The 17,230-nt window shown below is 33.9% G+C and overlaps 1 protein-coding gene across 2 annotated transcripts in view; it reads right to left on the bottom strand.

Annotated features, from left to right (window-relative positions):
- Rsbn1 (round spermatid basic protein 1) overlaps positions 1-17,230 on the bottom strand; it is a 47,480-nt gene that overhangs the window by 7,881 nt on the left and 22,369 nt on the right. For both annotated transcript variants that reach the window (XM_076862935.1, XM_076862937.1), the window contains exons 3-4: positions 5,890-6,027; positions 5,435-5,577 (exon numbers count right to left, since the gene is read on the bottom strand). In XM_076862935.1, coding sequence (XP_076719050.1) covers positions 5,435-5,577; positions 5,890-6,027 — 281 coding nt within the window. The remainder of the gene's footprint in view (positions 1-5,434; positions 5,578-5,889; positions 6,028-17,230) is intronic.

Below are 17,230 nucleotides of genomic sequence, written 5' to 3'. Positions count from 1 at the left end.
AACAATATTCTGCATAACAGAAAATGATTACAGTGTCTTGGACTAATAAAACCATGCTGAGATAAACCACAGACCTAGAATATACAAGAGGGCATCAGCAACCAAAAAAGGCAGAAGACCTACCCAACAGAACTTGGAGAAGCCTGGGTCAAAAAACATCCAGGCAAAATAATAAGGAACAGAAATAAAGTGAAGCTGAGAAAAGGGGAATTAAAGTACAGTTCTCCAGATAATCCTGTCACTTGCCACTTGTGCAGGCAGAAATGCAAGCAGACATTACTACCTCCATGGAGCGTACTATGGCTACTCCCAGCAACAATTCCCTACCCTTGATTTCTCTGACAGATCTTGATTTTCATTAGGCATTTGATCCTATCCTATATGTGGTCTCATTTACAAGTTCCAGAGGTAGATATGGATGAGTTCTAGCAAATTATGATAAGCTCATTCCCATTGTCAGTGACTTCTTTAAGAAGGGATATGAACTGATTCTAGTTGATAGTATGAAATCTACTGAGGAGTCTTCTGGGAAGTTTCCTAACTCCTAAGAAAGAAATATAAGAAAAGTACCTACAGCCAACCTGTTCAGACTTCTTAATACATAGGATAACATTTTATTTTATGAACGGCTTTGAGTCAATTTTTTTTTGTTTCTTATAGCCAAAACCACCCTAATAAAATTTCAGACAAAAAATCTGCATGTTCTTCTGGAAACACACTGACTTTGCCACATGAATACAACTAATATAATCCTGACATTTGGACATACCATTTAATGTCCATATTTATGCCTATTTAAAGTGAAACCTACCTATTGACAACCTAAATGAAATATAAATAGAACTTCCAATAAGCCCCATGCTTTATTCCAAAACATTGAATAAGTCACCTAAGCATTACCCGATATCTGAAGATAGCAGACTGATAAAGACCAAAATAAAAATGTTAAAATTTTAAAATTCAAAAGAAAAGTTAGAAGACAAAAAATCAAGTAAATGTTCCCAAATCAAAAGGAAAAAGTAACAAGAAAAATAATCCAATCAGGAGATCTATTATTCAGTAACAGTTTCAGGGAAAGGGGGCGGGGGATTACCAAAGCAATTAAGTAAGAAAAATTCCCAGAAAGGAAAAGAGAAACGAATCCTTAAATTTAAGGGCCTGCTAAACAATAAAAAGCATGATTCAAAAAGAAAAAGAAAAATGAAGAATAAGAATGAAAGACCCAAACCAACATGCACTGAAATATATCAGACTGCCAGTGGTAGAAGATGCTGTAAACTTTCAGACAAGAAAAAAGAATACATTGCCCAGAAAAGAACAAAAATTACACAGATGATTAAACCTATAAAGAAAAATGTAGCCTATGGACTCCAACTAAACTAACAATCACGTTTAATGACAAAAACAATTTTTTTCAAATATATAACAACTCAGAATACCCTCCTTTTCTTAGAATATTACTTGATAATATTTTCAAACAAGTAAAGGAAATGAACCACAGATTATTGCAGGAAGGATGATGACCACAGATTAATGCAGGAAAGCATTAAATGGAATTCCTAGGTTGATACTTGTGAAACAGGCCTTTCACACTGATGTAGGAGAACACAGAACTCCAAAAGATTTTCATATAAAAAAATGAATGTGTTTATTTGGAAGCTAAAAAATTGTTGATTTCACAGTAGAAAGAATAATAATATAGGTCACCAGAGGTGAAAAGAAGGGAGAGATTAGAAAATGCGTACAATTAATTGGATAGGAAGAATAAATTCTAGTGTTCTACATCACAGAAGGGTAAAACTACAGTTCACAAATATTTATATACTTCAAAATAACTAGAGGAGTTCAAAGGTTATCAACACAAAGAAATGATAAAAATTTGAGGAACTAGAAATGCTAATTAGACCCATTTGATCATGACATATTGTTTACATGTTTAGAATTATCACACTGTATATTTATAGGCAATTATGTGCCAATTAAAAATTTTTTAAAAAACTAAACTGATGTGTAAGAGCAGATAGCATATGACAAAAATTCTGAAAATGTCTTGAGGACATATAAACAAAAGCAAGGTAAGTAATAATACCCTAAAAAAAAAAAGTTATTTAAGAAAGTTAAATAGATGAGAAAGTCATTGTGGTTCCTGAAGAAAGTTAAGCATCTTAGCCTGCAGACTAGAAGATACCTCAGATACAGCTAAGTGTATGCCCTCTGTCAAATCCGACGCTAAGGGAAATCAGAACAATAAAAATATTTTAAAATATGAACTGCATAAAAAACCAAATAGTGGCATGAATACCTAGATTCTTTTTTTTTTTTTTTTTGGCGGCGGGGTTGGCGGGGGGGGGGGGGGGGGGGGGGGAATACCGTGAATTGAACCCAGGGGCACTTAACCACTAAGCCATATCCCCAGCCCTTTTTTAATATTTTATTTAGAGACAGGGTCTCACTAAGCTGCTTAGGGCCTTGCTAAATTGCTGAGGCTGGCTTTGAACTCTTGATCCTCCTGCCTCAGGCTCCTGGGCCACTGGGATTATAGGCAAACAGCTGAATACCTAGATTCTGAAAGAAAGATTATTCTGCATATTCTTCCTTTGAATGAAAATATAACACGGGAACATTTGATTAATTAATTTTGAGCCCACTTGGATCTGCAGTAAATATATCTACACATGATATCGTAATTGCCACTTACTTGTTTTCCAATTTTAGAATCTACTTATTATTTTAAGCAGAATGATTCTACCTCAGCAATGTATGTAAGTAGAGTTAACAGAAAGAAGTTGGGAGGAAGGGGGTAAAGCAGGGGTCATCTTACTATTCAGAACAACTCAAAGGAAGAAATATCCATGTACCAAAGAGTCAACACCAGACAGGGCCTTTCAAGAGGGGAAAAAAAAGGAGTAAAAAAATGCATTATAAATAAATGGGTTTTGCCTATAGTAAAAATACATTTGCCTTTGGCAAGGAAAGATGGGCAAGATTTTTCATTATAAGCCCTACTGTTCTATTTAATTTCTTTATAACTCTAAGCATACATTTCTTTAATTCTAGCATTCATAAATCAAAAGATCATCTTCATGGGCAATGCCCTTGATAACTAGGCAGTTTTTCACTATTTTTAGCAACAAGAAATTTTAATTACAATACACAAAAAGACAAAGTTGGTATTCATTCATCCTAATTCAAAGTGTTTTTGAATGCTTCACTTAAGAATACTTAATCCCAACAGAGGTAAAATCTGAAGGTAGCTTAGATTAGTGGAGAAACAATATATTATTAATGATGTTGGTCCAGCTGCCTAATTATTTGGGAAAAAAGTTAAATTTCTTCCTCTATATGGAAGCCAATTCTAGGTAGATTCAATAGATAAATACTGAAATTACAGAATTAGCAAGAAAAAATGTAGCTAAATAATTTATAATATTAGAGGAAGGCCTTTCTTAAGCCTACTATTACAGGAAACCTCAAAGAAAAAGATACATAACGCCGACTATATAAAAACAAAATTTTTGAGGGTAAGGGGGAAAAAACTGAAGTTAAAAGAAAAAAACTTGCAATGATAAAACAAAAAGGTTCATAGTCATAATATACACAGAATTTTTACAAAAAACAAACAATAAAGAAAAACACATCAATAAAAATGTAGATAAAGGAAGGGGAGGGAAAGGAAGGGAAGGGGCATAGGAGTAGGAAAGACGGTGGAATGCAATGGTCATCATTACCATAAGTACATTGTATAAAGACATGAAGGATGTAACTCTACTTTGTGTACAACCAGAGATATGAAAAACTGTACTCTATATGTGTAATATAAATTGTGTAATATGCATTCTGTTGTCATATATAACAAATTAAAATTTTTAGAAATGTAGATAAAGGAAATTAAAAGGGAATCATCAAGAAAGAAATAACAAAGAAAAATAAACTGAAATGAGACAATTTTGTTTGATCATGTCAACAAAGTTAAAAAAAAAAAAGAAATTAGTAGGGGATGTGCAGAAAATGATACTGTCTTACTATACGGATAAGAATATAAATTGGTACATTTCTGGAAATCCACTAGAAATGTGTATACTTTGAAGCCTATAGAAATTTCTACTAAGAAAACAAATATACATATGCACAAAGATACATATTTATCAACTACCAACTATCTATCCATCTTTAATCGGTGGTATGTTATACATGTTTAACATCTGGCTGTGGAGAGGGGAAGGTGGCTGATTAGTAGATGATTTGCCAATTTTTTTGGTATAAACACTCCCAACATGGTCAATCTCCCGGCTTTAATTCTCCTGATTCCATGTAGAATCAGGAGGTGATGCCCCCATGAACAGGTACGAACTGGCTCTGGCACAAAAGTAATGTTTGTCAAGATACTATTTATACTGAAAAATCTGAAGCAATTTATAATGAAGAAGAATTAGTTAAATAAATCCTGATTAACTGTTAGGTTTTACCACACTTCTGCTCTGCACTCATAGTTTTTTACAAAATATTTTCATGTACCTTGTTATTGTATTCTTCTATACTTAGCTCAAGTATCATTCTCCAGTGGTTTAAATTAAGGTTTAAACTAGTTCATTAAAATTTACTTTGGGGCACCTATTTTGAGTTGCTACTTCCATAGTATAAGCAGATACAAATCACTTTCAGTCTTATTAAATAAGACTTTTCAAAGCACTAGAGTGAATTAATCTACATTTGTAGATACACAAAATACCATTAGTACAATATGAATTATCAAAGCTCTATATTATAGCACATTATTAGTTTCATTCAGCAAATACTGGTTAATTACTATCTGTCATGAGGACAGAGATGAAAAAACAGTCCCTGTACTCAGGAGCTCAATATTTAGCATTAAATATATATATATATATATATAGATCATTATTGAATAGAATGTTGCAGGCGCACTGAGACGGCCCCAATTGTCTAACAGAACAAAGAAAAGCTTTACAAAGGAGGTAACATCTAAGTTGTTTTGAAACTTATTAAGAGTTTGCTGGTAGAAAGGAAGATGAGGTAAGGGATGTGATTCTAAGTGAGTACAAAAAGTATTGAAGGGCCATGGTTTGAAAACTGAATTTACTATGGCTAAAGAAGACTTGAGAAGCAGATACAGAAGCAGATACTGGGGCTAGATTATGAAAGATGTTTGTATATCACACTAAAGAGTTTGATCTTTTATCCTGCAGACAGGACCTGGGTTTGAAGAAAAGAAGTAAAAATTAATTTTTTAGGATGCCACCTCATGCTGATGACTGGATACAGACAGACTGGATTAAGGAACTCACCATTAGATTTACTTAAATAATCCAGACAAGTGGTTTTCAAACTGTGCTTAGGTCTCAATCATTTTATAAGCAACCAACTAAAACAAAAAAAAAGTAGTTTTGCTTATTTGAGAAAAATAAATGTTTACCGTCTTCTTTTGAAGGGTGACTTTGGCATATCTGCTGTAGGGATCATCTGTTCTCCTGGCCTTACCCACATTATAGGCCCATCATCACTCTGGGACCTACATTGTAGTCGGAGGCTGGAAAGTGTACCCCAGGGCAAAGTCATCTAGAAATCAGATGAATGAATCACATTCTTAAAAATTGTACGCCATTTTTAGGGTAAATACCTCTCACCCAGACAAAAATTCTAAAAAGCTTTTTTTTTGCACATGATATAATGTTCGTTACATAGTAATTTATATAAATTTATATAAAAGAGAATAAGTATGTTCTACTAGTATTTTTTAAATATTTATATCCAAAACACTGCATAAAATTTAATTATAACAGGCAAGGTTTTATTTTAATAGATGCGGATAACTTTAAAGTGTTCACCTAACTAATGATCAGAACTTTAATAATTTGAATTAATACTCACTTTCAGAAATGGTGATTCTTCTAACATATCAAGGAACTCTGGGAAATAATCACCAACTTCTTCATCTACTGCTCCAACAAGACTTATCTGTCGCATAGGACCTGCCCGGTAGGTGCCACAGCAGTATGTCCTGTTGACCTGAGATAAAATAAAAGGAGGATGGAAGAAAAAGACTGAAGTACACTACAATTAGAGAATGAGAATAGGGTATTGTTTTTAATATTACTATTTCTTCTACATACTAAGAACATATTCTCAGATAAAAATTAGTTATTGAGAGGCAGCCAAGCACACTGACAAATACGCAAGAATGATATGTGCCATAAATAAATTTCAATGTGCAAGTTAACCTATAGTTTCAAAGAAATATGGAGACATTCAGAAAACATTTTCTAAGATGATTGTTGAACTGTAAAAACCACTTTACAGTGTGATCTTGGTGAAATTGTGAAAATAAATAATGAAATTTAAAATTAAAATTAGTGAAATTAAAATAAAATAGTGAAATTCAAATAAATAAAATAAATAGTAAAATTGGCAGGGAAGGGAAAAAAAGACCATGCTCAGATTAATCTTCCATATTCTTTAGTATTCTCTAGTTCCAAAGTCTTCACTTCAGGCCACGTACCAGGATGACTTTACCAAATTCAGTCTCCCATTACTTCCTTATGTCAGGCAGACTGATCTTTTTTCTCCACTCAACTTATGAAAAGCTTATTTGTATCTCCAGTGAGTTTCCTCTTGAATCTGCCCAACTTGAAACATTCTGTTTTCTGTCAACCCAAATCTTAACCATCTTCCAAAGATCAGTTCAAGGTTTTTCCCCCACAGAAATCTTCCTCATCACCCTCTATTATCCTCCCCTTTTCTAAAGTCTGTTACCTGCAAGCACATACACATTTTCTCTGTATAAATTAAGAAACCTTTGCAAAGCCAGGCACTATAATCCCAGTGGCTTGGGAGGCTGAGATAGGAGGATCCTGAGTTCAAAGCCAGTCTTAGCAACGACCAGGCACACTAGTTAAGCAACTAGTGAGACCCTGTCTCTAAATAAAATACAAAATAGAGCTGGAGATGTGGCTCAGTGGTTGAGTGCCCCTGAGTTCAATGATTTTATATATATATATATATATATATATATATATATATATATATATATATATATATATAAATAATCATTCTTGTAACAAGAATTTCAGATCTTTTGAGTTTTGGAATATTTACATAGAATTTACCAAACGAGCATCCTTAATACAAAAATTCAAAATCCGCAATGCTCCAAAATCTGAAAATTTTGAGTGTTGGACTAGAAAGGCCTCAACCTGTATCAACCCTCAAGTGAATTTAAGGCATATCCTACACAAATTTGACCATAGCCTATCTAGCATTTAAATAGAATCAATCAATTGATTTTAGACAATCTGATATCCTTCCTGTGCATAGAGATGGACTAGATTTTAAATGTTGAATTCTAAACCAGAATTTTCACCTCAGATCAGTTACCTAGCATTTTCTACTTCAATTAAGATGTAGATTAGGGCTGGGGATGTGGCTCAAGCGGTAGCTCGCTCGCCTGGCATGCGTGCAGCCAGGGTTCGATCCTCAGAACCATATACAAACAAAGATGTTGTGTCCGCCGAAAACTTAAAAAAAATAAATATTAAAAAACTCTCTCTCTCTCTCTCTCTCTCTCTCTTTAAAAAAAAAAACTGCAAGAACTTGCATCAGTAAATTAAATGTTCAAGTGGAACTTGGTGAAGAAACAGGCGGAATAATAAAAAGATATCCATTTTAAAAAAAAAAAAAAGATGTAGATTAAACCGAAAAGCCTAATACATAGCTGTGCTTTTTATAAGCTGGGTCTCTAATGAATATTCAAAAATGATTTTAAGAATCGATTGTTAACTGTTTTAAATGCCACCTATACAGATATATATAAATGCCACCTTAATAGAAAGCAGTTTGCATAAATGATCATTTGGTATTTCTTACAATAATTCTTCATCATTAGTTTTTGAGCACTCCCTTTTTTTTTCCATAGATAATTTAACACCACCTGCACTTATACACAGAAAAAGGGGCCTTAGCTCTTGTTTTTCAACTAGTGGAAGTTTCACTAGTTTTTTAATTGGTGCACTATAATTATTCATAATAATGGGATTTATTATGCCATTACTCAGACATGCACATAACTTCATCTATTTCATTCCCCAGTACCTTCCTTTTCCCCTCTTTTCCTTTCTCCCCCTGATCTGATTGACTTACTCTATAGTGGAGGTTTCTTAAATTCTAATAAATCCTTCCACCAAGATCACTTTAGGTGATCTTTAAGCAGCAACCACTCAGGCCAGAATTACCTTGCATATAATTCACACACACACACACACACACACACACCTTTTTTTTTTTTTTTTTTTTTTTTTTGCACTTCTAGAAATCAAACTCAAGAGATTTATGTATGCTAGGTAACACTTTAGCATTGAGGTACGTCCCTATCCCTTACCTTGCATTTATTTGTATGCATTTATCTTCTGTAGATCTATATGATCACAATGCTAAGATATGTCAGGGGAGGCAGCACAGGAAAGATCATCATCATGGTGTATAGACATAGGAAGAGGGAAAAGGGAAGATTTTCTAATCATTATTCTAACTTCTCTAAGCCAAGCACTCTGCAACAACTAAAGATTTAATCTTCAGTACCAGTTTAAGGAATTGTATGTTTTCAGGGGTAACAAGAAATATCAGTCCCTACCAAACACCATTCCAACTACTCCCACATAGCAGAAACTCCTTTACAAACAAAGGATTTCAATCTATATAGGGCAGTGGCATTTTATAAGAGCAATGCCCTAAAAACCTATCGCACTTCAAAGCTCCTTAAGACCAACCCTGAAAAAGTACATTTCCATGTGGCAGTTTTCAATTTACTTGGCCTGCTAGCTTTTAAATTATGCAACTCTTAATACATTATTAATTTAAAGAAATTCATATTACTTTAAATTTTGCAGAGAGAGTGAATTCATATTTTTATATCACACTACTTCAAGTTTGCCTAATTCAAATACCACTAAATTCAACAGCACTGAACTTGAAGACAACTTTAAAAAAGAAGACTTCTAGAATAATTAATATGTAACAGAAATAAATATAAAGCATCTTTTCCTACTTGGAAAAAGAAAAAAAGTAAACCTAAAGCAGGGCATAGGGAAAAAAAGAAGAAAAAAAAAAAGAGGGTATGACACAAAAGATAAAAAGCTTCTATGACTTCATGATTTTGTCAAGGCCAACAAGTTTATTTTCATCTACGCATAAGAAAATCTTCTTAAGCTGGGCTTGGTGACACATACCTGTAATCCCAGCTACAGGGGAAGCTGAGTAGGAGGTTCAAAATTTGGAGGCCAGCCTCAGCAATTTAGGGAGACACTGTCTCAGAATAATAAAACAAATAGGGCTAGGGATATAGCTCAGTGGTAAACCCCACTTGGTTCAGTCTCCAGTACTGTCCCCCAAACAAACAAACAAAAAACCCTCATCTTAAAAAGCCTCTTCAGGTTCAAACATTTGTGTGAATACCAAAGCTGAGTACATGAGTACCAAAGAATTAAGAATGATTAACAGTGTTAAATTTTTATTTAATGGCAAAAGATATTTACTTTATTTATCAAGTGAATAAATGTTCTACAAAACACCAAGACTCGATTTTGAGAGATGCAATGTACCAGGCCTATTTGGAAAACTGTAGCTAAGTTAACCTAGCTAGACAAAGTCCTTCCCGCTTTCATTACTTTACACTAAATTAAACCTATGGCTTTCCTTTGCCTGTGCATCAGTCCCTTCTTGTTCTCAGTTCCTTCCATATCTATCCTAGACCTCAAGGTTTATCCCTCTCATAAACACTTTCATATTCTATCCTAGTCCTTTCACCACCCCTACCTCTAAACCCCAAACCTAAAATACTCCAGAACAGTCCTGGACCTTTCCATTTAATAAACCAGTAAATCCCTTTTATCATTTAAACCCAACTTTTAAATTAAATATTGTACAACTTGCTTGTGACACCTTTTCCACATCAGAATCCTACTTCTGTAATATGTGTCTCTATTCCCTGTCTGTTCTACCTCACTTTTCTATTCATTCTTCATATCCTTGCAATCAGGCTTCTGCTCATGCCTGTTCACTAAAACAAATCACTAATGATCTCCTCACAGTCAAATTCAAGAAATGCTTTTAGTCTTTCTTTTTTTTTTGACTTCCCTTTCCCACTTCCTCCTCTCTAAAATGTGGTTGTTCCAGAGTTGGCCTATTTCTTATTCAACATATTATCTGTGGGTGGTTTCAATTATAATACAGATTTAACTACCACCTGTACCCTGCTACAATCCATATCTATTTCTATAAATTAAAACTGTTCCTCAGAGTCAGACTTTTACATACAACTGCCTCTTGGACAGCCCACAGACATGTTCAAATTCAATACCTAAAAAACTGAGCTCATTTTCTTATAAGGTTCCCCCTTCACACCACATCTTTTATCCCTTCTGTATTTGCTTCACCAGTTAGTGAAAATCATTTTCAAGTTCCCAAGCTAGGAATTTACAAGCCCTTCTTCCTCATGCCTTAAATATAAAAATCTATCCTTTTAAATCTGCAGTAACATTACCTTAATTCAGGAAATAATCATTTCTCACCTAACTGCAAAAGCCTCTTAACCAGTATCCTTGTTTCAGGATTCTTACAGTCAACATACCACCTACAAGTATCTCTATAGGGAAAATATTTTGCCATTCAACTTTCCTGTTCTTTAGTAGTACCATATTACCTACATCATCAACACTCAAAATCTTTTTCATGGCTGGCAAAGTCTTCCTAGTCTATTATTTAAAAACAAAGCAAAACAAAACAAAACTGCCATATTTGCCACATTCTAAACAGACATTTCCACATTCTTAATAATCTGGATTGCCTCCCCAACCTTTCACATGTTATTGTCCACCTTTATAACTTCCATTTATGTTTGAAGGTGATTTGCAGATTAAAGAGAATAAAGTAATCAAAATAAGGCTTTATGTTTACAAACATAAAAATACATTAAAAATTTATAGGATCTGATAAGTTTGATTTGAAGTTACTGCTAGATTTTTTTTTTAAAGGACAAGAGGCACAGACTTTAGGGTTATCTACAAAGCATCATTTTTAAAATGACTATGACCTGAGGAAAAGAATATAGAGAAACAAAGAATCAAGAACAGCACTAAAGGGAAAGTGGATATTGGAGACAAGATCTTCTTTGTTAGCTAATGAAACTGTGAGAGCTGGGTGAAGTTAGGAACCTGAACTCCAGCTAGAAAGAAGGTTGAAGCAGGAGGATCACTTTAAGCCCAAGAGTTGGATAACAATCTTGTCAACAGAGTAACACTCTATAAGAAGAAAAAGAAAAAAGAACTGGCAGACTAGGAAGGCATTAATTCCCCAGGAGGAATTTTCACTAAATAATTAGGTTAAAGGAAATTAACAAATGATTTCTAAGGGAACACATATTATTGATTTAGACCAGGTGTTGGCAAACTACAATGCAAAGACCAAATTCAGGACTGCCAAAATATTGCTGGAACACAGTTATACCCGTTCACTTAATGAAAATCATTTTCAAGTTCCCAAGCTAAGAATTTACAAGCCCTTCTTCCTCATCCCCTTCCCATTTCATAAACCCATTCACTTACAATACAATGGCAGTTAAGTCATAAGTACTTGTGAGAGAGAAGTTTTGCCCCTAGAGGGTAAATATTTATTATATTCCTTTATAGAAAAAGTTTGCCAACCTCCAATTTAAACTACTCAGAAAAGAAATCAGGTAATATGTTTTAATATAAATTTTGTGAAAGAGAATAATATGTATTATTTACTAGAAAACATTTGTAATACAAAATGTCTGATATGTATGTGATAATAAATATTTGTGGAACTTATATATACCGAGGCTAGAAATGAAGTAACCAACTATTAAACTCTGACAAAAAAAAAAGGAAAAGCTGTTGATCAATAATGTCTGTCATTTGTATTACAATTTTTATTAATGTAAATGTTTGTGATATTAATAATTAGCAACACAAGATAGAATATGAACAACATTTATGACCACAAATTCAACATATACCAACTATGTGCAATTGATGCCAAACAAGTAAGCTACTAATTATCCCTAAGTATTCCATCCTTCTTCCTTGTAGTGAGAGAACTTCCTGGATGTATGGCCAATTGCTACAGCCTCTGTCAGCTAAGTATAGACTGTGACTAAGCTCTGACCAATAGGGCATTACTATAAGTATCATAGGCAATTTCCAGAGCATGTCTTTAATAAGTAAAAGGCTTGCCTTCCACTTCCTCTTTCTCTTTTTTTTTTTTTATTTTTATTGTTGGTTGTTCAAAACATTACATAGTTCTTGACATATCATATTTCAAACTTTGATTCAAGTGGGTTATGAACTCCCATTTTTACCCCGTATACAGATTGCAGAATCACATCGGTTACACATCCACTGATTTACATATTGCCATACTAGTGTCTGTTGTATTCTGCTGCCTTTTTTATCCTCTACTATCCCCCCTCCCCTCCCCTCCCCTCTTCTCTCTACCCCATCTACTGTAATTCATTTCTCCCCCCCCCTTTTTTTTTATTCCCTTTCCCCTCACTTCCTCTTGTATGTAATTTTGTATAACCATGAGGGTCTCCTTCCATTTCCATGCAATTTCCCTTCTCTCTCCCTTTCCCTCCCAACTCTCATCCCTGTTTAATGTTAATCTTCTTCTCATGCTCTTCCTCCCTACTCTGTTCTTAATTACTCTCCTTATATCAAAGAAGTCATTTGGCATTTGTTTTTTAGGGACTGGCTAGCTTCACTTAGCATAATCTGCTCTAATGCCATCCATTTCCCTGCAAATTCCATGAGCTTGAATGAATAATGGCTCCCAAAGTGTACATGTCTTAACCCCTAGAACCTGGGCATGTTACCTTATAGCAAAAGGAGATTGGCAAATGTGAACAAATTAAGAATCTTGAAATGGGGAGTTTTGCCTGGATTATCTTTAATAGAATTACAGATGTCCTAATAAGACTGTGGCAGAGGGAGATTTGACTAGAGCAGAGAAGGAAGAAGAGTGAAATGCTGAATTTTGAAGATGCACAAAGGAGCCACAATAAATATAGACTAAAAAGGCAAAATATAGATTTTCCCTCAGGGACTTCAGAATTGTAAGAGACTAAATTTGTGCTGTTTTAAACCAGAGTTTGTAGAACAAGAACCAGTTCTTCTCTAGTACATCTGAAACACTTTTGTAGATTTATTAGAAATTCAAAAATTTTTCTGTTTCACATCTATTAAAATAAAATGAAATGAAGTTTCTTTTAATTTGAAAGAGTTTCTATCCCATGAACCCTTTTTTTAAAAAAAAAATATGTATTTATTTTTCCAGTTTCACATTTGCATTTTAAAAAGATGCTTTTTTTAAGCAAAGAGTTTTAATTGTGATCTCCTTAAAAAAAAATTCCAGATGGAGGAATTTGGGCTGTTATAAAATGTTTAATATTTTTACATTTCCACATTAAAATATATCATAAGCAAGTAAAAACTTTTACAAAATGGTGATTTTTTTTATAAAGAAAAGATATAAAACTCATTTTTATATTTGTTTTAAATAGTGGCAATGGCTTAAAAATGACAATTTAAAATGTTGCTTATAATATAGTTTTGCCTGTGTTTTCACCAAAGTGCTGTTTAGTAGTTTAAACTTCAAACTATGTCATGTCATTTAATAAAGTGACCAAAATGAAAAAAAAGAATAAAGGAGAATCAAATATGTTAACAATGATTAATTTTTAGTGATGATACAAAAGAAAAAAAAAAAGAGAAGGCTACTGGGGCCGGGTGGGTGGCACATACCTGTAATCCCAGTGGCATAGGAGGCTGAGGCAGGAGGAACATAAATTCAAAGCCAACCTCAGCAACAGCGAAGTGTTGAGCAACTCAGTGAGATCCTGTCTCTAAATAAAAATACAAAATAGGGCTGGGGATGTGGCTCAATGGTTGAGTGCCCCTAAATTCAATCCCCAGTATTCCCCTACACCCTGTAAAAATAAGGCTACTGGGTTTGGAATTAGAAGAGTCTAATCTAAGGATATAAATCCTATTCACCAGCAGTAACTGAAACCTTAGAATTAAGAGATCTCACTAGAGACAAGTCATAGAGTTCAAAGAAGGAGGCCTTAGAAAGCTTTGGTTAAAAAAAAGGCGGGGGTGGGGGCTACTGGCAAAAAAAAAAAAAAAAAGAAAGAAAGAAAAAGAAAAAAGTAAAGGAACAGTTAAATAGAGAGATTAAGAAGCAATGTTAAGAAAATAGTTCATGAAAAACTTGGTCAAAATGCTGCTGACACTTTCAGTTTTTAAAAAAAAGATGAAAAATGCTCATTTGGTGTTTTGAAGAAATCATGGGGATAGAAATCAAATTTGTATAATCTGAGAAGCTATGAGGAAGTGGGGACAGCGAACATAAATAATTCTTCTAAAAAGTTTGGCTGTGAAAATTAGATCGACAGAAAGTAAAATGGGATCAAGGGAGAGTGTTTAAGATGGAAAGACTGTACAGGCTGTATAAACTGATTCCCATCAACAATAGAAAAAAGTACGTGTTGTCCCACACTTCAATGACACAATCTTGCAGAATTCTGAATGTTTAACAATTCGAGAAGAAAATTTTATCATATTGATAGTTTTAATTTCTTTTTTATCAGGAGTGAAGATGTGTATTTTAGAGGTTAAAGGGTCATTTGTATTTCTTTTTCTATGAACTGTCTATACATATTGCTTATTTTCATACTGGGTTGTTGGTATTTCTCTATACTAGGGTTCTTAGGGAAGTTAATGCTCTGTCAGTGATATATGTTGTACATGATTTTCATAATTTGTTTTATGACTTTATCTACCATGCTTTCATTTGGGGGATAAGACTTCAAAAGACCTTTCCCATTTCAAAATTATAATAGAAGTTTTCCATGTCTTCTTTTATGTCCCCTTTTTTTACATTTAAATCTTTGATCCCATTTGCAGTTTACCTTGGTATACAATGATATGGATACAAAAATAAATACTAAGTAGGTATCCAGATTTCCTAACACTCTCTTTTTTCTCTGCCACTAGTGATATGTTATATTTTATATATCAAATACCTCTATGTATTTTGATCTATTTCTGGACTTAATTTTCTGATTCATTGAACAGTGTTCTAAAACTAATATACATTGACTTAATAATTAAATTTACAGAATGTATTGCAATCTGGCAGGAAACTCCTCCATCATTATTTTTCTTTTCTGGCTGTACTTGCCTATTTTTTTCATAAAAACTTCAAAGTTAGCTTACTAGCCTGGTTGTCCCAGAAAAATCAACTATTTATATTTTGGGGGAAATGGTGTTCAATTTGCAGTTTAGGAAAAGTGTCATATTTATATTGATTCCCTTTATCCAAAAATAGTTTGTTTTTTTTGTTTTTTTGTTTTTTTTTTTAAACACTGTGAATGCTGAGTGGACTGATTAGAATGTCCTGGTATCCCATAGCTGCTCTTGTATCTCCCATATGTCTTAGTAAAGTTTTCATATGGGTAAATTCAGTATTAAATAGTTAGACTATCTGCCTCCCATTGGTCTAGTGGAGAAAGGGAAAAAAGGCATTCAAATCCTCAGAAATCATGGATAATTGTCCATGGGCTGTGTGTGTGAGCTATGTGCACTATAGCCATATGAGGGGACAGGTCTGGCATTGCACACTGATTGGGCTGGGCAATGCTAGTTCGCCTCTCCACTTGCTCTGCTAATGATCCCACAGAGCACCTGAGATGGGTATGACTTGCCAAGTGGTCAATCAATCTGCTGACCACAAGACATCACAAAGCAAGATTCCACCTTTGAAACCTTATCCCCTGCCTTATTTGGTGAAGAACATTCTATCAAACTCCTTTGTTGGTCCCCCTACAAAAATAAAGAGATTCCAGGTGCACGCTCTCTCTTGCCTTCCAGAGTGGAAGAGGACCCTTGAGGTCACAGAGCAGTCCGTCCCTCAATATGAAAATTACTTCTGTGTCCTGTGCTTTTTCATCTTTTTCTTAGCTTAATGTTGCAGCCAGCTCTTTGAACCCAGTTCATCTTGTCAGTGCGAGGAATCATATTTTAATACTAATGGTGAAACAGTAAAAAGGCCTATGATTTAAACATGACAGATTGAGCCTATGATTTATCTCTGTTCCTTATCAAAATCCCAATCAAGTGACAGTAACATAGAAAGGCTATAAATTCCAGAAAGTCAAAGAAAAGAAAAACTACCAAAATAATCTTTGAGAGTTTAAAAGTTATATGAGAATTAGTTGACTGAAAAAATTTAATACTGAGTACTGGTACAAAGGAATTCAAGAAGTCATTTTGTGCTACAGAACCATGGAAAGGCTAAGTATCATAGAAGGAAGGGAACAAAGCAAGCAACTAAAAACCAAGGAGACTCCTTTTCTTACCTTATCAATTTTTAGAGAAAGTAAATCAAAAAGGACTACAGACATAAGGATATCAGCTATGAGAGAGAGAGTTGTTATACTAAAAGCAGGGGATTAAGCAAAATTCCCTCAATCACTTACCTCCTTTTATAACTCAGTTTTAAGAATTGTAGCCAATGGGAGTAAAAATTGTGAGGGTTCTCAGTTAAAGAATCCATTACTTATACTTTTCTGTATGTATGAAATATTCATAATTTTTTTTAAATAAAGGAAAAAAGATCTATCTGAAAGCACCTTATATTATGCTTGGTTTTGAAGGATTCCAGAGGAAAAAACAGGATGCCCAAAAAGGATCCAGAATCATGACAACACTGTCTTTCTCAATAGGAGACTAGAAGCTTGAAGATATTGGAAAAATGCCTACATAAATCTGAAGAAAAAAACCTCCAACCTAAAATTCCATATCTATCTAAACTACTAACCAAATGTTATAGTAGAAGAATTTCATACATGTGAGGTCTTACTTGAGCCAAGTAATAGTCATAGAATGCTAGAACAGGAAAAGAAAAAAATAGAAATTCAATGAACTATGATATAATCATAACAATTTAATTAAATATAGTGGTCAAAATGAAGTAACTAGGGGACTGGGGATGTAGCTCCGTGGTAGAGTGCTTGCCTACCATATATGAGGCCCTAGGTTCAACCCCCAGTAAACTCCACCTCCAAAAAATAAAATGAATACATGAATCAACATAACCTCATAAAACAATACTGAACCAAAACAACCTGAAGAATGATACA

Source organism: Callospermophilus lateralis, chromosome 7 (genome assembly GCF_048772815.1).
Source record: "Callospermophilus lateralis isolate mCalLat2 chromosome 7, mCalLat2.hap1, whole genome shotgun sequence".
NCBI lineage: Eukaryota > Metazoa > Chordata > Mammalia > Rodentia > Sciuridae > Callospermophilus > Callospermophilus lateralis.
The sequence above is the reverse complement of the archived record's forward strand: the minus strand, read 5'-3'. Positions and strand labels throughout refer to the sequence as shown.